This window comes from Oreochromis niloticus, linkage group LG11, assembly GCF_001858045.2.
Source record: "Oreochromis niloticus isolate F11D_XX linkage group LG11, O_niloticus_UMD_NMBU, whole genome shotgun sequence".
NCBI classification, from domain to species: Eukaryota; Metazoa; Chordata; class Actinopteri; order Cichliformes; family Cichlidae; genus Oreochromis; species Oreochromis niloticus.
The window spans coordinates 7,343,695-7,366,110 of record NC_031976.2 but is presented as its reverse complement, the minus strand read 5'-3'; the positions used below and the strand labels follow the sequence as shown (position 1 = coordinate 7,366,110).

The 22,416-nt window shown below is 40.3% G+C and overlaps 2 protein-coding genes across 3 annotated transcripts; one reads left to right on the top strand and one right to left on the bottom strand.

The window, feature by feature from the left end:
• The first annotated feature begins 1,364 nt into the window (after positions 1-1,364).
• Positions 1,365-12,640, top strand: oprd1b (opioid receptor, delta 1b). The gene is made up of 3 exons (XM_003452103.5): positions 1,365-1,961; positions 3,231-3,586; positions 3,758-12,640. The coding sequence occupies exons 1-3, from the start codon at positions 1,750-1,752 to the stop codon at positions 4,285-4,287; spliced, it is 1,098 nt and encodes a 365-aa protein (XP_003452151.1). The 5' UTR covers positions 1,365-1,749; the 3' UTR covers positions 4,288-12,640.
• Positions 12,641-15,511: 2,871 nt separating this feature from the next.
• Positions 15,512-22,099, bottom strand: rcc1 (regulator of chromosome condensation 1). Of its 2 annotated transcripts, none has more exons than XM_005456709.4 (10): positions 21,962-22,099; positions 20,658-20,754; positions 20,162-20,349; positions 19,870-20,049; positions 19,371-19,467; positions 19,148-19,270; positions 18,869-19,009; positions 18,634-18,753; positions 18,380-18,544; positions 15,512-16,305 (listed from the first exon to the last, which is right to left on the bottom strand). In XM_005456709.4, exons 2-10 carry the CDS (start codon positions 20,734-20,736, stop codon positions 16,130-16,132), a joined length of 1,269 nt encoding a protein of 422 aa, XP_005456766.1. In that variant the 5' UTR covers positions 20,737-20,754; positions 21,962-22,099; the 3' UTR covers positions 15,512-16,129. The 2 variants fall into 2 exon arrangements, with proteins under 2 accessions (XP_005456766.1, XP_003452123.1); XM_003452075.5 differs by having other exon boundaries at positions 18,392-18,544.
• Between the last annotated feature and the right edge of the window lie 317 nt (positions 22,100-22,416).

Sequence of the window (22,416 nt, the reverse complement as noted above, 5' to 3'; positions counted from 1 at the left end):
ATTATGGCTCTTCCATTAACTGGAGGTGACGGTTTGATTATTGCCTGTCTGTATGGCAGAGTTTCCTTGGGCAAAATATGAAAACCTAAAATGTTCTCCAGCATGTCCATTAGTATGTAATAGGACAAATGCTGTATGTATAGCACAAAAACACTGTGTGAATGTTCCTTGTGAGTAAGCACTATATAAATGCAGTCCATTTACCATTTAAATGCTGCCCGTTCACTGCTTTCTGCTCCGCTGATGGCCGTTCCTTAAAGGTCAGTCTGCAGAGTGCATAGATTATATACAGCCACAGGAGAATTTGTATCTGCGAATGTTCACAAAAAACAAAAACGCATGTTTGAGAAAGAAATGCAGACACACTCCTCTATGCCTCAATTTCAGGAGACATAAAGCATTACATGCTGCAGCCTGTTTGTAATGGTTTCTGATATCCTGGTTAATGGAAAGGCAGCTACAGATAAATGAATGCTTTCATAAAACATTGGAAAAAGATGTCTGCTTGGCATCAGAAAAAGAGTAATGAAGGACATATATGATCTGCTGCCAGCTGTACAGGTTAGGCTGAGTTGTTACTTCAGTAAATCTAATGTTACTAAACAAATTAAATGTTCTGATAAATAAAAACAAAACAGTGATATCCAGGGATGAGAAAGTCTTCAGACACATTTATATTACTAAAAAATTACCCTCACTTATTAAATATTCACCCAGAGTAAATACACAGTTCTCAAATGGAGACGCATGTGTATTTGTAGGCTTGCGTCAGTGTGTTTGCTCATATAGCTGTGATCAGTACTGTGAGGGTCATAAGCCGGTAATTTGGGACATTAGGGTTTTACAACTTAGACTCTTTAAACATTTGCAACCCATCGCTAAACAGTTATTGACTGATCTGCCATAACTATGATGGATGACAAGGAACAGCAGGAAAACCACAGGTTTACAGAGTGTGTTTGGCGAGGTCTATTTAGGCAAAATTACTAAATTAGGGTACAAAGGTCACTGACAGGATTAATGAGTTAAATGATAAACTGGTTTAACCATTAAAAAAACAGCTAACATAATTGAGTTGTTAATAAAGCTGGTGATCTGGTGTCGTTTTTAACATCGGCTGACTGCCCCATTTTATCCTAATACATCATCAGCGTGACATTAATGTGTAAAGTTCTTAAAGTGTTTCACTTGGCAGCATATTTTTTCTTTCAAGAATATTAAAAATCAATAAAAAGTTATCAAAGTATCACTTAAGATCTGCAGACTTCCATGTGGTTTTCACAACAATCTCCGAAAGGCGGTTCCAAATCACATGACTTCATTTGTAATTCCCTCTAACATCCGCGCACTTGCTGCTACGCAGTCATGCTATCAAAAGCAAGCTCAATGTTTCACGAGCCTTGGTGCTGTCAGGTGGTAACATGATGGTGACCGCCCGATGAGAAGAGTCAGGCTGTAGAACATGTTATGGCAGCTTGGTTATGACTGGCAATCGTTTGATGATGAAGCATTTTTAATTAACGCATTCTGAAAAAAAAAAGTCTTTTTAGGCAAGGTAAGAACTTGTCAGGGAAACGGTCTGCTTGTGCCAGTGCGCAGAGACGCACGCGCCACTCACACGCGGGCGGGCGAGGCGCAGAGGCACAGCTCTCACATCCTCCGAGCGCCCGATGACTTAATTTGTCGCACAGTTTTCGTGCGCTCGTACTTCTCGAATCTTTGCGCTCTGTTCGCACCTGGATCGCCGCAATGGAGTTTTCCACTCTTCTCCCGGACTATTACAACTCGGTCTCCGTAACTCCTTTCAATGTTACGCGCTCTGAGGATCTGGTTTCCATTCCTGGCAACGAGGCCAACAAGGACAGAAGACTTGTCATCCACGTTTGCATCACGGCTCTCTACTCTCTCATCTGTGTGGTGGGACTGGTGGGAAACGTGCTTGTAATGTACGGGGTGGTCAGGTAAGAAGGACATGCTATTCAGATAACCATAACCCAAAGGGAATGTGTTGAAAGGAAGACAAAAAAATGTACTTGCTCGCCACATTTTGATAGGTGAAAAGCGACACATAAACATATGACAGAAACCGCAAAATGGATAGGATAAATATGTTTTTATATGATCAGGGTTTATTTAAATGACACTAAAGTACTCTGTATGTTACGTGTTAAAAATATAGTAGAACAATTTCAAAAAATTTTATTCGAGGGAAATCCATTTTCACTGTCGTACTTTATTTGTGATGGTCCCCTTTGTAACTGCCCACGGTGCCAGTTGCGCCTGAGAGCCTCTCTCCATCACATCCACCCACACACAACACACACACACACCTCCCACATGCAAGGAGAGGATGGAGCGTAATCTACAGTTTAGCCCTGAGTTTATTTAATTGCACCAATTATTCCTGTAAGGAAGTGGGGTTGTGAATTGAGATGATAAACCAAAGCTCAACCTTCAAAAGCGATACTGTGTCGAAATGATGTATTATCGATTTCGGGGATTTTTTTTTTTATTTTATTTTTTTTTATTTTTGAAAAAGAAATGAAGAAAACTTAAATATATTACTCACACTCCCAGGCAAAGTAGTTACATACAGGATGAGATCTGTGTGCTGTAATACATAGATGTCTTTATACCTGGGAATAAGATGTGTCTCCCTCTATCCTTGCAGAGTCTGATATTTTGCAGCAAAACACTTCAGAAATATAATTTAATCAAATGTGACCCACAGAGTGTCATGTTGTGGGCTGATGTGGAGGAATCCATATTAAAAGAGCCAGGCAAATGTTAAGCTGGCACTCAGAAAACACACACACACACACACACACACAATAATTTTAATCTGAAATCAAGTAGGAGTTTGGAGGGCTTTGAGCTTTAATCAATTCATTACATGGTAATGTTTTTTAATGGAGGCTCCAGAGAAGCTCATGAGCTGCTGTGCATTTAGTGTAGTGCTCTAATGACATTATGCACCTAAAAAAATCTTGTTTATTTAGAGGAAATAGCAGATTATTGGTTTTATGGTTAAATGAATTAAATAAAACTTTGTAACTTTTAGACATTTTAATGGAAGTCGTGAGTCAGCCACACGAGACATCCTCTTTGTGTTATAGCAATAGCCAGACCTTGGGAAAAAATCCAGTCTCCTCCAGCTGACAATTATTCCCATCCGCTGTGTGTCGCAATCTGTTTAAAGTGTGCTCTGCACTTTTCTTCCGACCAAACAGGTACACGAAGATGAAGACAGCCACAAACATTTACATCTTCAACTTGGCTCTGGCCGACGCTCTTGCCACCAGCACCCTTCCTTTCCAGAGTGCCAAGTACCTGATGAGCACGTGGCCGTTTGGGGAGGTCCTGTGTAAAGTGGTGATAGCCATCGACTACTACAACATGTTCACCAGCATCTTCACGCTCACCATGATGAGCGTGGATCGCTACATCGCTGTGTGTCACCCGGTGAAGGCCCTGGACTTCCGCACGCCCGCCAAAGCCAAGCTCATCAACGTCGCCATCTGGATCCTCTCCTCTGCTATTGGAGTCCCCGTGATGATCATGGCTGTTACCAAGGTGACAGAAGAAGGTGAGGGAATTTTCATTGCTGCAAAAAAAAGAGGTGCTGGGAAGTACCATCGCTCTGTGAAAACAAACTGGCTGTTTAGAAGGAAAAAAAAAACAGACTTTTGAGCTGTGTTATTAATTTCAGTTAGCTTCTCCCCCTTTTATTAAACTTGCAATTGTTTTACCTCCTCAGGAGTCACTTTGTGCTCTCTTGGATTTCCTGAACCGGATTGGTACTGGGACACGGTGATAAAAATCTGTGTATTCATTTTTGCCTTCGTGGTGCCCGTCCTGGTCATCACCATTTGCTATGGGCTGATGATCCTGCGTCTTAAGAGTGTCCGTCTGCTCTCTGGCTCCAAAGAGAAGGACAAGAACCTGCGGCGGATCACCCGGATGGTCCTGGTTGTCGTGGCAGTTTTCATAATCTGCTGGACTCCCATTCACATCTTCGTCATTGTCAAGACCGCTGTGAAAGTTGACCGCGAGAATCTCCTGACTATGGCCTGCTGGCATATATGCATAGCTCTGGGCTACACCAACAGCAGTCTGAACCCTGTGCTGTATGCCTTGATGGATGAGAACTTCAAAAGGTGCTTCAGGGATTTCTGCCTGCCCTATCGCTCCCGCCCGGAGCAGAGCAGCTTCTCCAGAGCCCGCAACAGCACGCGGGAGCCCGCGTCCGTTTGTGCCCCTGCGCCGGCAGTGAAGCCGCCCGCCTGACTAGGTATGGATGAGCTGGGTGGGAGAGCATTGCATGATGACCTTCAGACTGAAGTCACGCAGTTCTCCACCACAGGAGTCTGAATTTAAACATGCAGGCTTCGTAGCTGCTGTTTAAAAGAATGATTGATTGTTTTTTTGTTTCATATAATGAAACTTTTATGTGTCACTAGGTTTTGGGGTGGGGGGTTATTTCAGGACAATCACAAACATCCCCATGTGTCCCTGTATATGATAATATGTATTAAAAAATGCATATAAATTACTGCAGTGTGTAAAAAAATACACACCAATAATGCACCTATCTGAACAGTGCCTGTGCACTGGGAAGCCAAAAAGCTGACTTTTAGCTTTAACTGTGTTTGTGGGATTTCACATCCATATTAGGTAAACAATGGGAGTCATTGCCCCATGTGTGCTCAGTCCATAGATTAGCAGGATTTCCAACAGGACATTGATCCTAAGCATACAGACATTGCCAGCAAGGTGTCTTTTTATGGCCAAGAGATGGCGATTGTATGATTGGCCGAGTCAGTCAGCTGACCACAGTCAAAGAGATCATATGTTTTCCTTGCTGAAAACGAGACCGACTGATGATGCCAGTCGTAGCTGGCAGAGCAAACACTGCTGTCTCCTCACATCTGTGGACCACAGACTTTCACTGATTTACAGACAAATATCAGATCTGAGGACTTTATTGATTGCCGCTTATTATTCATCTAACACTAAAATTGTGGGATCGTTTCATAAAAGGGCTACCAATCTGTTAATCTTACACACAAACTGGTTTCACCCTGGAGGTTGATTTGATAAAGCTTTTTCAAAGCTGGTGACCTTTTTAGCCAATGTGCACTCTGCCGCTTTAACTGGTCATTGTATCAGAGTGAGGTAGAGGTTCCTTTTTGTTTGGCGTTTTTGTTGGAAGTCTACTAAAAAGTGTCTCAACAACTGTTCAGAATGTGCACCAGTTTTCTAACATCTTATTTTTTCATTTACAAATGTTTATTCTTGCAATTTAATGATTAGAAATTGCATGTTTATTCTCTTTTGTTAGCTCTGTTAGCTAGTAAAACCTCCACTATCTTATTGCTGTTGAGCTGAGTGATAATTCTCCATGGGCTGGTCACTAAAAGCAGATTCTTTCATGTCAACACGTTTAAAAACTCACTAATATCATGAATCTTAGGTTGAAGCTTTATTTGCTTTCTGTTGGTGATGTCTGAACTAGCAGATGTTTCGCATAAGGAAAGATGCCGGTTAAACAGATATCAAAAAACATGACAATACTGCCTTCGTGATTAAGCAGTGATGACTGTTTGGCTGACTGTTTCCTGTCCTGTAGCAGTTAGGCGATAACCAAAAAGCTGTTCAGCTGGCAGATGGGTGGCAAGCTGAAGGGGACAGTGGAAATGCTGTTTCAAGTCACCGATAGATCACTAAATAGCCTCAAATTGACCTGGAGGAAAATCTGAATTAGATCAAATGCATTAGTGAGCAGGAAGAATCTTCCTAAACATATTAAACCTAATGGACAATTTTCCAGTGATGATTGCTGGACATTTACACAAGAGAGAGAATTCAAATTGATGCCTCTCATTTTGATAGTGCAGCAATGCAGTGTTGCTTTGGCAGTATTGTGTATATACACGAGTACGTACTGTGTCAGATGTGTACATAATATCATGCTGTAATGATATTTTTCAGTATTTTCAATGTGATTTATTTTATTTCAGTGTGCTGTCGAGCTGTCGTACCATCAAGTCAAATCTGATATAACTATATACACATAGTTAAAATGTGAGGAGAAGTATTCCAGATCTTCAAAGGAAATAGGTCCCTGTCTCCTGTCTGGACAATCTCTAACTGGGTTTTTTATAGGCACAGTAAAACTGTCCTGCAGTGTGGATGATAATATTTGCAGCTGAATGAAAGTAAGTACCGTAATGCCTTTTTCAACTTGTGTTTAGGTGTTTTTGCAGACGTTTGACTGTTTGTGCTTGATCTTTAAAATCTGTTTATATTCTGCAGTATCTAAAGTACTTTAATGTGCATATGTAATAACTGCTTTTGTTTTTGCAACAACAAAAAAAGAAGCACCACTGTCATACAGACTAGTATAAGTTGTATCTTGGACTTTTATTTTGAAATATTGTTGATTATCATTACTGTTTCAATAAAACATCCACCTTTATGTGATCATTATTACAGATCCTGTTAAAACTTATTGACAGTGTGGAAGTTTCACATGTGATCTCTTGGTTGGATTGAGTATAATGATCAGGGAATGCAGATGGGACACAGTGTCATCTGTTGGCCTGAGCATCGGGCGTTGAGGTAGGCACAACACGTTTTAAGTCCATGATTAAATCAAGCACAATTTGAAATAAGTGTGGAATAATCCTGTGATCCTTGTATGAATGGAAGGCTGAGGCTGGTAATCTCCTATACAGCACTGTGCAAAAGTCTCGAGACACCACTCACTTCTTTATATTTTGCTAGGAAATTTATTGGGAAAATTATATGGGATATGTATTGAAACACATGTGAACATTTGCGGTTATTTGTTCTGTTCTGTGAAAATGAATAGCCAGCTCTTGTTCCCACTGATGCAAATTACAATTTCATGCAGTGAAGTCATAACAACAACCGGTTAAAACTGGTTTGTTGTCTGGATTTTGATATTTAATTCTACCTTTTTATATTTATTTAGGTTACCAGTCTAATCATATTCTGATTATTAAAAATAATCTGCTTTTCTTGTCACATAATAAAAAGGCATACAATTCTGTATTCACACAAGTTATACACTTCAAATGTAAATGAAGGTGTAATAACAACAACAACAATAAAAACTGATTACAAATCATTTAGCTTTACTTCATTATATAATGACTGTAGCTTTTGTATGTCTGTATATCTCCTCCTAGACAAGTGGAACAATTTTGATGAAACTTTGGTCAAAGACTACCAACTTCTGCATTTTATAGAAATCCCTCAATCAAATATATTGTACATTTGACACTTCAACCGTGCACTGAATGAAACTGAACGCCAGCATTGACTCATGCTCTGGAATATCAGATAAGAACGGTGTGTCAACTCAAACACATTTCTGAAAGACTTGGTTCATGTGGGATACTTATTTGACAGCTATATCAACAAGCCTTTCCACAGCCTGCCTTTCTGCTTGTTTGAATGCTGTCCTCTTGCAGGGGCAGCATATGAAGCGTGGTTTGTTCACAGTCGTGAACAGTGGTAACCCCTGGTGTGCAGTGGGAAATGGACTGGTTCTTATATAGTTTTTATTCTGCACTATACTGACGCATTCACCAACTTATACAAGCACTTTTATATAGTTTATATGGTTTTAGTTTTATGTATTTCTAAAAAACTAATCATTTCCCTTACAAGCTGCCACGGCTTATGCTGCAATGCATTCTGGGTAGCTAGTTCAAATGGGTTGCACTCAGAATCCTGAATTGAAGAATTCAGAAGAAACGTCTACCATCAGTTTTGCTCAACTTCAAAGCCACAGCACTGATGACAGATCCACAATGTGTGAATTCATGTCCAGTGCTCTTACATTCAGTCAGTTGGCTACAGCGGCCGTCTACACCTTCAAATTACATTCTGGTTTCTGCAAGTCCTGCTTAAAAACCAGTGTTTATCTTCCCAACTTGTATTTCTTTTCAGAGACCTTTGCATTCTTAACCTCTTAACCGCTGCTCCGGCTCAAAGCGGCCTTTCCATTACGTCCCATGACGTAATGCGTCATTCGGTTACGTCGCAGAGACCTAGCGCTGCCTTTGATCCAAAACGTATAAAGAGCCTGATATACGTGTTTAGAAACGTACTCTCGCTTTTAGCGATGAGTGCACAGATTATTTTTTCCCCCAGCTGTAAAACTTTGAAAAAATGGTTTTGAATAAGTCTTCTTCTGACAGTGATGAGGGTATAGGTATGAACGTCCTTATCCAAAGTAAATCATGTAATTACATGGTAAGAAAGCTCCCCGGAGAAGGAACTTTTGGACGAGTGCTGAAAAGTGTAAAATTAGACACTTTTGAAACAGTAGCAGTCAAGGCTGCTAAGCAATACGACTGGGTTGCTTGGAAAGAGGCTGCTGCTATAAAAGAAATGAGTGTTCTGGATATCGACCAGTGCAATTTGGTCAAGTACTACGAAATTTTCGACTACAAATGTCAAACCTTCATTTCAATGGAAATGCTAGACATTAGTCTGCATGATTTTGTGAATCATAGGTACTGCTATCCACTGCTTCTGCATGAGATTCGGGTCATTTTAAAACAGATGTTTGTGGCTCTTATCACTCTGAAGAGCATAGGTATGATGCATGCAGACATTAAACCCGACAATATAATGCTGGTAAATCAATCTCAACAGCCGTTTAAAGTTAAGGGCATTCCTGTCAATGAATCTGCAGATTTGTGGGCTCTTGGTCATGTCGCAGCTTTTCTATATTTGGGCAAACACCTGTATCCTACCAGGTGTGAGTATGAGATGATGCAAACTTTTCTTCAGGTGCTTAGTCAGCCTAATGACAGCATATTAGAGAGTGTGTCGCACACCAAGAAATATTTCTGGAAGTGAAAAGAGGTAATGAAATACACATGGGTACTGAAGACACCAGTTCAATATTCAGTATCCACAGGCACTTTCATCAAACAAAGTAAAACAGACAAATTCACATGCATAGAAGATTTATCCAATCACCACCTACGGCCAAACACAGAATCCGAAGTGGAAGACACACTGGCATTTTTAAGCCTACTCAAGTGGATGCTGTGTTTGGATCCTGTAAAAAGAATCACACCTGTTGAGGGTCTGGGACATCGTTTTATTACAATGGAACATGTTCCCGAGGACCCTGCAGTAGATTGCTATGTGGAGTCATCCCGCATGAGCATGAACGTGTGCCCACCCCTCAGTCCAGAAAATGAAATCGAAAACTTTGTTTTTATGATTTCAAGTGAAATCATAAAAAACAGAAAACAAAGCAGTCGAGAATCTAGACTGTCATCCACTTCTGACAACCGTGCAATCGCAGCTGAAATCCAAAGAAACCGACAAAATAGAGCAGCTGCACGCAACAAGGATCAGCTCACATTTAGAAGGCTTGCATGGCATGCAGAAGATAACATGTCTTGGGGTAAAAAGGTCAATCCACTCCCTGCAGATAAATCAGATCAGCAGAGGCTGGGTGTCAAACCTGGGATGACCCCCCCCCCAAAAAAAAAAATCTGGTAGAATCCAGTGATTCTAGCAAAGTACAAGTACCTGTACAAGTAGAGACAGCAGAGAAGGAACAGTCAATAGAGATCCTGCTAAACGTCGGATTTCATTACAGAAAAGGGTCAAAAACTTTTTCTTAAGGCTGTTTGGCTTTTCTTCAAATTGAAGAAACTTAACTTTTTTGCCATCAACCCTCCCCAACCGGTCATGGCAGATGACATGGCAGCTTTCCTGAGCCTGGTTCTGTCACAGGTTTCTTCCTGTTCAAAGGGAGTGTTCTGTCCTGTCCACCATTGCCAAAGTGCTTGCTCATAGGGGATCATCAGGTTGTTGGGGTTTCTTTCTTATATTGTAGGGTCTTTACTCTACAGTACAAAACGCCTTGGTGCAACAGTTTGTTAATTTTTAAAGATGTAAAAAATGAAATGTAATCAACTTTAATCAACTCTTACTTTCAAGGTGTTTTTTGTTTTGTCACTGGTGTCATTGTCTCTCGGTCTGCCACATTCTGATAAGTGTTAACTGAATCTGCTTCAAACTTGAATTGATCAGAATTTGAATTGAATTTGAATTTGAGGTGACTGGAAATACAGTATATGAGGCAAATGCTGAGCTTGAAAGTCGATATTTGACAAAATTTATTCTTCAACACAGCATGAACATCATTTCTTTAAGTAGTCTTCAGGAATAGTTCTCCAGGCTTCTTGAAGGACATTCAGAGCTCTTCTTTGGATGTTGGCTGCCTTTTGTTCTGATCTCTGTTAAGGTGATCTTACACTGCTTCACTAATACTGAGGTCGAGGCTTCGGGGGGGCCAATCCATGACCTAATGGTGGTCCATCGTGTGTTGTTCTATCCAGGTATGTTTTTTACTGCATTGCCAGTGAGTTTGGGATCACTGTCATGGCAAAAATGTAAGCTTCTAGATGATATTGCATGATGGATCGAATCCAGATCTGATGATTCTTTTCTGCGTTCATAATTCCATCAATCTTGACAAGATCTGTCTCTCTGCTCTTGTTTCAGGTCTTTGCTGAATTTTTTCGTTTTTCTTAAGGACATGACTTTCAGATACTGTTCATATGCTGTAGACAGTTGTTTAGGCCCACCATTTCTTCTTTTGTCCTTATTTGTCCTGTTTCAATTTGGCAGAGTTTGGGGGGGCGGAATACTATTTTATACCTGTCGAACTGTGTTTTATTCTGCATTTTTAAATAGATTTAACTAAAGAAATGGTAACAAATTATCTGTTTTTGTGACCGGCAGCTAGTAACACAGAGGCTAATCATGCAATTTAAAATTGGTTCTGTTATCTCTGTTACGTGTAGACACAACACTGGTTCATCCCTTTAGTTAGGTGCCTTTCTATCCTTCAGTGATTCATAGGTCAGTGTTAAATCTTGTTAAGCAAACAAACAACAACAACAAAAATCACTCTTCTGAAAGAAGAACTATTGTTCAGGTGCGCTTAAAAAAAACACAACGCCACAAAGTCTGGCTCCTCAGAAACAAAACATAACAAAGCAAGTGTTGGTTCAAGACTTTTGCACAATACTGTATTATGCTATTGTTAACAAATCCCATGAGAAGACCAAAATCAACATGCTAGTTTAACTCCCCGCTAATTAATGTCTTCTGCAGCGCCTCTTTGGCTCTATAGCAAATCAAAATGAAAGAAATAACGTGTCTTTGTGATTGATAATGTGGTAATGCTGTGCCTGCTCTAGCGATGTGTTTTTAATTATATTTTATTTTTTAACTCATCTTGGAGAATACAAGGATAGAACGAATTTCTCCGCAGTGCATTCAAAACAATCTCTCACTGAGCAACTGCCTGAGAAGAAAACACTACAGACACGTTTAACACTTAAGTGACACATGCTTGCAGCAAATGTCAGCCAGGCTTGGGGAAGATGAAGCGAACACAACATCTTGGCCATATATATTTATTTATTGTGGCTGATGGATTATGTGTTCAAATGTTCATTTTTTTAAAGACTGATAAGATTCTCTGCCCAGAATGACTGATGATGTCTCAGAAAAAAGAAACCTTAGATGACATCAGGCTCTCTCATCACTCTTGTGAAAGTTGAAATATATCACTCAAACGCCTAGAGTGAGAAATGTTCAGTCTTGATGTCTCAGACGGTCCTGTGTATTACATCACAGTGCTAACAAAGAGAGACCAGACACATCTGTGATTGGGAGAGTGAAGGAAAGCAGAGCTTGCTGAAGATTTCTTTCAACACTCACTAAAAGTGTGCTCCTTATGACAGTTACATGGCTCTGCCTGCACGTTCGCTGTTTAAAAGACAAAGCATTAAAAAAAATCAAGAATTTAGTTAAATACATTTGTCTGGCTTCTGACAAGACTGCATGCTCACCCCCAAAGCACCCAGATTTACAGCACTGCCACAACTGTGACATTTGCTTAATTTTTTCAATGTTTCACATTTTCTATAAAACAAGTACAGTCAAACACTGAGATGCTGTAGTCCAGCTGCAGAGTGACACACGCTTAATGAAGTGCTTTGGTGTTTTAACCCTCGCTCACGGCGGCTCATATGCTCATATTCAACAGAATGGAGAACAGAGGGAATCTGACTGAAGCATTCACAACAGCGCTGCATTGTGCATGTCCCTGCTTACATCGCTTTGCTGGGAGCAAAAGCTCAGATTTGTTGTTTGGCTTAATAAAAGACAATTATCTTGTTTGGGAGACTGGGATAAATACACAACTTGAGCTCCATTATATCACGATGACGCAGTCAAGTAAATCTTTCAGTATAAAACACATAACAGACATCTCTGCATGGCTGACAATCTCATCTAGGCTGACAATGCAGAACAGGGCAGAATGCTGTCAGTCTGTTCTCTTACTGCTTCTCGCTACAGTAGATTTGTATCTGTAGACGGTCAGGTAGAGATTAAACATAAGATTGAATGAATAAACCCATTTCTATTCCAGCTTTTTCTTTTCCAGGCTTTTGTTGTCTAATTCCAATTCTTTTTTATGAGCTTTCTCTCTCTCTTTTTTTTTTAAAGAAACTGTTAAATGTCTCGGTTTAAACATCAGATAGTGTTTGTGTGGTAAAGTGAATAAAATCTGGATTTATGGGATTTCCAAATCATTGCATTATGTTTTTATTTACATTTTACACAGTGGTTTGTATATAAGTCATTGAGTCAGGGACCTATCCTACATATGAGGCCTGGCTGGATGGCGTAGGTACTAGAATGAAGAGGATGCAGTCGTGAAACTTTACAGGTAACCAGTTCAGGTCAGAATAACAGTTTAAAGATGTGGTTTGAGCCTATATTACTCAATTCCTTCACGAGATTGTCTCAGTTTCCCTCTTCCCTGCTGTCAGTTAGCTGCTGTCCATGAAGGTGACTTAAACCCAGTGCTAAACACAGTCCATAAGTCAGATACATCACATCCTATTGAAGGGATGCGTCATATACAATTGTGCTTTGCTAATAGTGTTTAATGCGTTGTGTTATCCCATCAAGACAACACGTCTTTAAAAAAAAGCATTATTTTCAAAAGATGTTGCCTTCTTTTAAGCCTCTGCGCAGCTCTTGATTCACTGCTGTGGGCCTCAGGAGATTCCCTCAAATGAGCAGTTCAACCTATCAAGGCAGTCACTAATAACTCCTAGCATGGATCACAGAGGATGGAGGACCAGCAGCTTAACAGCAAGAGAGTCATTTATTCACTAATAAGGTTCGTCACTGCACATGCTCTCAGGCATGTTTTCTCCAAGTGAGCCCTCCTCCTATTAAAGCCTGACACCAAACAACATCCTAACATGAATCATGTGCCTGCTTAAAGACAACATCTGCACCTACTGAATGTTTGAGTAGTTTGTAATATATTGTTGCATATCAGGATTTGCCATTGTCTCTTTCTACTTGCTAAATGCAAGTTATTAAGCAGTGCATCTTTAAAGTGCTTTAAGTTGAATAAAAACACACATCAGTGTGAAGTGTGCCGTTTGGTCGATATCAGTGTTTCTGAGGCTGCTTCTTCTCCTTCTCCTCTCTACATTTAACCTGCCCAAACACACATTCAGAGGCATTTTATCCTAACTGTGTTAATTCTATATGAGGCAGAAATTCGATATAAAGACGGATTGATTTGGCCAACTGCTTCCTGCTGCACGCCTTTAACAGATTCTTACCAGCAAATGAAAGAAACTCAGAGAAAAGCTCTCCAAAGAATTCAAGTCATCAACCCACTTTGGATTTTCATGATTAGGTCACACTTGAGAAATAGCACTCAAGACTTTATGAAATTGCATGTTAATTAAAAAAGCAGCAGGGTAACTCAAGAGCTGCTACATCCCAGATTGATGCAGAGCTACATGATGCTAAATTTGTGATGTTTTCTTCTTTTTTTTAGCTGCTGCTCTTGAAGAGTCCGTCAGAGGTGTGTAGTCTAAAGTCCTGCAGAGAGTGGTACCCAAATATGAGCTTATGAGAGACGCATGTAGATCTCTGAGTGACTGTGCACGTGTGCAGGTGTGTGAGAGTGGTTGTTCTCCTCTTTTATTAGTGAAATGATGAGGATCAGAGCCCACGAGCACTATGAGAAACCCCATTTTTTACTTTCCAAGAGTGAAAGGAACTAATGGCAGGATGTCATTGCCGAATTCCTGTATGAATGTGAGTCTTTGTGCCAAGAAGCTTTTGGACTATAATAAGACTGAATGCTTCAGTATGTGGAAAGCTGATAAAAGCATCAGTCCTTGACATCTCCTGGCAACCTTTCCAAACCCTGCAGATTCAATCTCTAACATTTAGCCCACTGATGCCCTGAAGGTGCATCAAAGGAACACTATATTTTTTACAGAATCAAGGATCTTTATATGATCTAGACTGGAGGTTCTATAACAAGTAAAATAAATAAATAATGGTTATTTAATTAGAAATAACATGACACACAGAATAAATGTTTCAGGTCTTACATTATAACAATGGATTAACGAAGTAAGGAAACATTAGTGATATTGAGGGGGTTACTTATCAGAAAAACCACTGCAGAACTGTGCAATGCTTTTGTATTTTAAAGGCTTTGTTCACCCACTGGGACTTTATTAGCTAAACGTGTCCAACGTCTCCTTAATGCAAATATCTAATCAGCCAATTACTTGGCAGCAACAAGGGGAAGATGACCTCAATTTGAAACCAAACACTAGAATGAGGGAGAAAAGTGATTTAAGTGACTTCTCACACAAATAAGTTTTACAGAGAAGGGTCTGAAAAACAAACAAACACACAAAAAACCTATCCTATGAGCGGCAGTTCTCTGGGAAAAAATACCTTGATGAAGTCAGAGGAGAAAGGCCAGACCGCTTCAAGGTGATAGAAAGGCAACAGTAACTCATAACGACATGAAAGCATAGATCCATCCTGCCTTGCATCATCAATTCAGGCTGCTGCTGGTGGTGTTGTAATGGTGTGGGGAACGTTTTATACTATATATCAGTCCCTTGATACCAAATGAACATGCTTTAAACCCCACAGGCTACCTGACTATTTTTGCTGCTCATGCTTTTATGACCACAGCGTATCCATCTGCTGAAGGCTGCTTGAGTTCACTGTACTTGAATGGCCTCCACAGTCACCAGATCTCAATCCAGTAAAGCAACTTTGGGATGCGTTGGAAAGGCAGATTCCCATCATGACTGTACAATTTACAAATCTGCAGTAACTGTGTGATGCCGTCATGTCAACATGGACTAAAATCTCTTAGCAATGTTTCCAGCATTGTGTTGCATGAGTATTCAACAATAAACAGCTCAGTGAGTGGGCCTCTATTTGCCTTTTCTGCAGCAAAAAGTAGCACAAACACACACACGCACACAGAGAAATGTTCTTTTTACAGTTAAAGAAAAGCAGCAAGGGTTTACTATCAAAAAGCTGTAATCAGCATCTTATTAATACACAGTAAATGAAATGAAGTAAATGTGGCTTGTATTTTCCTTAAAAAAGAAATCAGCTTTATTTTTCAGACAGGAAATGCAACAAAATACAGGATACAGTATGATGTGTTACCAAATGTCCAAACAGTTACAACAAATTTGTGTGCACTGGGTATAACGAACAGTAGTCGCACATGTTAAACTCACCAGGCGTACAGGTCCTGTCTGACAAAGGTCTAATCTACTTATTGCTTTAAAGAAAACATTAAAAAGACTATTTTTATGTCCTTAAACATCCTGCACTGCCATTTCCTTTATGTACATGCACAGTCAAATTCAGAAACATCACATATAACATCTTAGAGTCATACAAATGACCAGATGAAAAGACTTTAAAGGACTGTCAAAAACTAGCTTTAAAAAAAATAGTCTTTCATTTGTCATGATCTACCAAAAACATCACAACACATTCCCCAATGCCAAGAGCAGAGGAGCTTCCATAAAAGAGGACAAACCTCACCTCTCCCCTCTATCATGCACGTCTCACACTCCCTTGGCTCAGCATAGGAAGTCACATACATCCACCCCCTTCCCCTGATTTAGGCACCCTGAACATGGCCCCACCTTGAAGCGCCCCCTTCACTCTCTGTCAGTGCAGGACATCAGCTCTCCTGCTTGTCTTTGACCAAAAGGACGGTGTGCTGCCCTCCACTGGAGGCCATCAGTACTGCACGGTTCTCCAGCTGTTTGCCTGTCATCTTCACAGGACTCCACTCATCATCTTCCTCTCCAGTGCCAAGCTGCAGGTTGGTGCCCATGCCCCAGGCATACACAGATCCTGGAGTAGGAAAAAGTAACAGTAAGGAGAGCGAGCAATCTTTTATTCTCTAAGGGTGTCGACTGTATGAAAACCCAGGAGTGAAAGTTTAGTAGTTGTTGCACTGTGAGTGATGGCTCTGATAAGAATCCTGCTTCACAATTTTGTGTCAGACAGTCAGTCACACATTTACTGAAGACTTTTTTTTCCATATCTAAAAACTGTCTAACCATTAAAGAATAAGTTTGGACACATTATTGAATGTTTTTCTTTATTTGTACTACTTTTTACATTATAGATACAAACTGAAGACATCAAATATATGAGGCAAGATATATAGAATTATTTTGCAAAGAAAAAAATTTATAAATAATTCTAAATATGTTTTATATTTCAGATTCTTTGAAGTAGCCACTTTTTGCTTTGTTAACAGTGCTGCAAACTCTTGGCCTTCTCTCAGTGAGCTTCATGATGTAGTCACCTGAAATGGTTTTTACTTCACAGTTATGCCTTGTTAGGGTTCATTTCTGAAATGTCTTGCTTTCTTAATGGGGCTGGGACCATCAGTTGTGTTGTGCAGGAGTCAGGTTGGTACACAGCTGACAGCCCTATTTGGCAACTGTTAGAATTCATGTTATGGCAAGAACCAATCAGCTAAATAAAGACAAACAACAGTCCATCATTACTTTAAAAACTAAAGGTCAGTCAGTCCGGAAAATTGCAAAAACTCTGAATGTGTCCCCCAGTCCAGTCGCAAAAACCATCAAGAACTATGACAAAACTGGCTCATATGAGAACCACCCCAGGAAGGGAAGACCAAGAGTCACCTCTGCTGCTGAGGATAAATTCATCCGAGTCACCAGCCTCAGAAACCGTAAGTTAACAGCATCTCAGATTAGAGCCCAGATAAATGCCACACAGAGTTCCAGTAGCAGACGCGTCTCTACATCAACTGTTCAGAGGAGACGAATCAGGCCTTTATGGTCAAATAGCTGCTAAGAAACCACGACTAAGGAAAAACAACAACACAAGGAATGGACATTAGACCAGTGGAAATCTGTGCTTTGGGTCTAATGAGTCCAAATTTGAGATCTTTGCTTCCACCCACATGTCTTTGTGTGATGCAGAAAAGGTGAACGTATGGTCTCTACATGCATGGTTCCCAACGATGGTGTGATGGTGCTTTGCTGTTGACACTGTTGGGGATTTATTCAAAACTGAACCAGCATGGCTACCACAGCATCCTGCAGCGACATGCCATCCCATCCAGTTTGCCATTAGTTGGACCTAAATTATTTCTCAACAGGACAATGACCGAAAATACATCTCCACGTTATTTGACCAAGAAGGAGAGTGATGGAGTGCTGCGCCACATGGCCTGGCCTCCACAGTCACATGATCTAAACCCAATCATGATGGTTTGGGATGAAATGGACCACAGAGTGAAGGCAAAAGAGCCAACAATTGCTCTGCATCTCTGGGAACTCCTTCAATACTGTTGAAGGAGAATGTTCAAGGTGACTACCTCATGAAGCTCATCGAGAGAATGCCAAGAGTGTCCAAAGCAGTAATCAAAGCAAAGGGCGGCTATTTTGAAGAATCTCAAATATAAAACATGTTTTGAGTTATTTCAAACTTTTTTGTTTACTACATAATTCCATGTGTGTTCATTCACAATTTTCATGCCTTCAGTGAGAATCTACAATATAAGTAGTCATGAAAATAAAGGAAAACCATTAAATGAGAAGGTGTGCGCAGATGTGACTGGTAGAGTAAGTTGGTAGTTAACGTATTGTACTAGCTTCGAGCATCCCAACAAAACAAGATTAACTGTCATCTCCTGCTAATAAACTCAACATTACTTTCTCCTCATGCCTAAAGTTGGATTAAACTTGCTGCTATCTCACTGTCACCAGCAGCAATGTCTAAACAAACAGGAAATGAGGGGCCATGTGTTTGTAGGACAAATTTAAAGCTAGATAGATTTAAGGCAAAGTATGGTGTCTCATTGCACTTCAATGCTTCAGAAGAAAATAATAACAAAAAAAGGCTGCAAACAGTCTCAATTGTTTTACTCTTCCCGTCCCCTGATTACCTTGGTTCTCACCTTCTCTGGTAACTGCATAGCTGACAGACGCCCCACATGCCACTCCTTTAGCCAGCTCTATCCCCATCACAGGTGTGGGCTCGCTCTTCTCTTCAGCCCCTTCTCCCAGACCAAGACGACCATACTCTGCTCTGCCCAGGCTATATACCTGCCCTGGAAGACAAGAGTCCAACCTTCCAGCTGACTCGAGTGCTAAAGGATGATGTGTAACATCTGCCTGCGATTACACACAGTCAGCTTACCTTCAGCATCAAGGCAAAGTGTGTGATGCTGTCCTCCAGAGAAGTCTACCCAGGCGGTGGTTGAGTTCTTGAAACATGTAAGCTTTACAGGGACAAAACACATCTTGGTGCTTTTGGTGCCTAAAAAGAATAATTTGAAATGATACAGTCACTTCATGATATCTGTCGCAGTCACAAATAGCACATGGCAGTTGAGTTTACAAAGGATAACGCAGGAGTGACGAGTCACACTGACCCAGCTGGTGATAGTTTGAGAGGCCAAATCCATACACATGGCCTTCTTTTGACACAGCAAAGGTGAAGTACGCTCCACAGAAGGCGTCAACGAAGTGAACTTTCCCTTTCACTTTTACCATCTGTGGAACCAGCAGCCGCTCTGAGATCATAAAAATAAACAGGAGTGATGTATACTACATTAAAGACACTATAAAAAAGAAATGTTTATGTAATCAGATATTAACATAAATCTACAGTTTTTTATCCACCAAAAACAGAAAAGGTGTGTGCTACTTACCAAGGCCTTTCCTGCCTCCTCTGTTTGAAAAGTGTTCAGGCACTCTTCCCAGCTGCCCCTGCTCAGCTGAGCCGGACGTGTATAGATTTCCTTCCAGCGTCACCATTACCATGTGATCGTTACCTAGTAAAGAAATCAGTTACACAAATATCCCTGTTAGGAACTCATTTATAGTGCGCACACAGTAACATAAAGCACTAAACAAAAACTTTTTCTTTTTTACCTGAAACTATTTTAACAACGTGTTCTGTTAAAGGGACTTTAACAGGTAGAGCACACGTTTTCATCGGCTCCAGAAGACCAATGACTCCATTATTATCCTAAGAAAAGAGGGTAATATGTAGACATTATTTTAGACAGTCAAAACATTAAGTAAGCAGTTGCAATTTCAAAGTCTTTTCCCTACATTGTGTAGAATTACAAGAAGATTATGATTTTATTAATCAAATTTAAATGCTTTCTGATTCCACTGCATACATACTACAATATACTAAAATAGTTTTTATAAATTTGTTTTACAGCATTAATAAATGTTTAGGAACAACATTTAGGTTTTGGATAATAATATAGTGTTGAAGGCAAAATGATTTGAAACTTTTGTAGACATAGTAAATGTAACAAAGAACAAAAACAATTACATAGAAAGTAATGGAAGGGTGATAAAAATAGTTGCTGAGACAGCACTCAGGACCAGATTGCTCCCTAACTAGCAGTTCACTAACCCTGAAGGAGCCCCAGATGTACACCGATCCATCCTCTGTGAGTGCGGCTGTGTGGCTGTCCCCTGCCGATACCTGGACCACCTTCTCATTCAGCGTCACCTTTCCCGGGATCATCTCAGACCCCTCCTCTGATGTGTCCCGACCAAGAGCCCCTTCGTCATTACAGCCAAACGTGTAAATCTAAACAAAGAAAACAGTTTACATGAGGAACTAAGAAGCTCTTTGTTAAACACTACAAAGAGGTTGCCATTACATTTTTTTAAAGTGAGAAATAAGAAAAATGTTTGCTTACATTTCCAGTTTCGCTGAGGCACACGGTGTGCATGCCTCCAGCTGTCACCTGCACAATTTTCTCTGGCAGGGACAGAAGTGCTGGCTTCTTCCTTTCAATGACATCTTCGCCTAAACCCAACTGTCCAACATCACCTTGGCCCAAAACAAGAACTTGCCCTGCCTCTTTGGAATGACTTCTGTGTGAAACTGAAACACATATACAACCAATTTCATAGTGACCATTGAATTTTATTGGTTTGATGGAAAATACAAGAAAATGATTGGGGGGGGGATAAAAACACTGACAATGTAGTGTGATACACTTGGAGCCAAAGCCTTCGTTTCACATATGTGCATAATACTTGCTTAACAGAAATATATTACTTCAGCAAACTCAAATAGAAGTGGTGTAGATGTTTAAATGCAATGCCACTTTTTAGCTGGACTATCAGTTGTTCAAACTGAATCTGGTTACCCCTCTATAAACCCCTGTTTTGAAAAAGGAAGTGACTTACCTTTCACCTTTTTGGAGTCTTTATCATCTTCCACAATAGCGGCGGACTTTCTCTTGGTGGTCGTCTTTTTGGCAGGCATGATAGCAACACTTTTGGACTTTAAGAAAACATAAGGTTGTGTGTAAATTGGGTGCGTTTCTTAACTAACTGGATAATGTGAGTTAAACAATACAACAAAGTAATTTAAACTATGCTAGAATTCTTACACCACACAAAATTAAGAAACAAAAAAGCTAAACAGGATAGTTATTAGATACCACAAATGTCTCAAATTTACAACACAAGGCAGATAATTAAGTACATGAACAGCTGACATTTAACCTACAAGTTATTTGCATGTCTACCCTGGGGATGAGTAAAGTATACATCTCTCTCTATATATATTACTTACTGATACTCATGATGAGTATTTTAATTGCAGACAGAAAAGCAACGTGGACCACAATAACAAAACACTAGTGTAACCTGGAGAAAACCAGGCTACACTAGTATGATCTCTCTAAATACAAAAGCGTTTATAGACGACAATCACCCCCAAACCAGAGTCCAGACCACAGTGGCTCTTAGACAGCACTACAGACTAGCCAGCAAACCGACATAATACACAAAAAGCCTTTATTGTTGTTATAAGTCTGCCCACCAGTTCTTAGGGTTCAACAGCTGTCGGAGCCCAATTTCAATGGTTCTTTCACCCCACAAACAGCTGTGCTTCCTTCACTCCTGCTTCTCATGCTGACAAGAGACCACTGCCCACAAAATAAGGACACGTGGTACAGTTTGAAATGAGAGTCAGTTTCAGCTTTTAGTCCCCACTATAGATCGTACGACAGACGCTGGGATTTCATAAGGAAGTACTTGGATAGTGCCATCAGCTCCTTTACAGGGCTGGACAGTTTAAATTAAGCTGCGTGATCTAACGCTGGCAGTGCCCATGTGCCCTTGCTAACATTCAGTTAACTTGGCTGTTGAACGAGTTGTATATGGTGTAAAGATTGACTGTAAATATTTGTGTCACAACGAGCAACGAACGCAGCGAGAAAGCAAGAAAGAAAATATAAGCTGTTACAGCTTAACCAAAGTTAGTTGGCCGGCACTGAAAGTAAAGCTTTTCAGCCTAACCTAACGCCGGCTAACTGTTTGCTAGCCAATGCTAGCCAATGCTAGCTGGGGTGTTAGCGTGACATTGAATGAATGAAACCGAGAAACATAATTTAACAATGTAACTGCGTGCGATTCAGCGGAGCAGTATTTCTCGATACTTGTTTAATCCATCTGTAAAGTGTAGGAGGTGATAATTTACTGACCTGTGAAATATTGAAGAGTGCAGTTTGAAGTGAACGTGCACAGCCTGGTTCCCGGTCTCGAGACGTGCAACGTTACGTTCTGTAGGACCTTTGGAACGCCCGCCTCCTTAAAGAGACAGTAACACAGGAGGATGGAGCTGATGGACACAGACAGAGGTTCACGTGTATAAGTGTATATATGTATATCTATCTATCTAGTATAAAGGGCATCAGGCGAAGCCATTTATCTGCGTAAATGAAGTAATACTTGGTGCTGGAGAAAGTACTCCTATCACCTTTCTCAGAACCGAGTAACAGCACTGGAACAGGTAACTGTGGTGAATGAAACTGGCTACAGATCAGTTATATATGTAAAAGTAATAACGTCTGGTGAAACACTCAGTTTTTATTATAACCAAAGATATGAGAGTATTTTCTACTCCTCCTTCTTCTTGTTTTGGCTGTTTCCTTTAGGG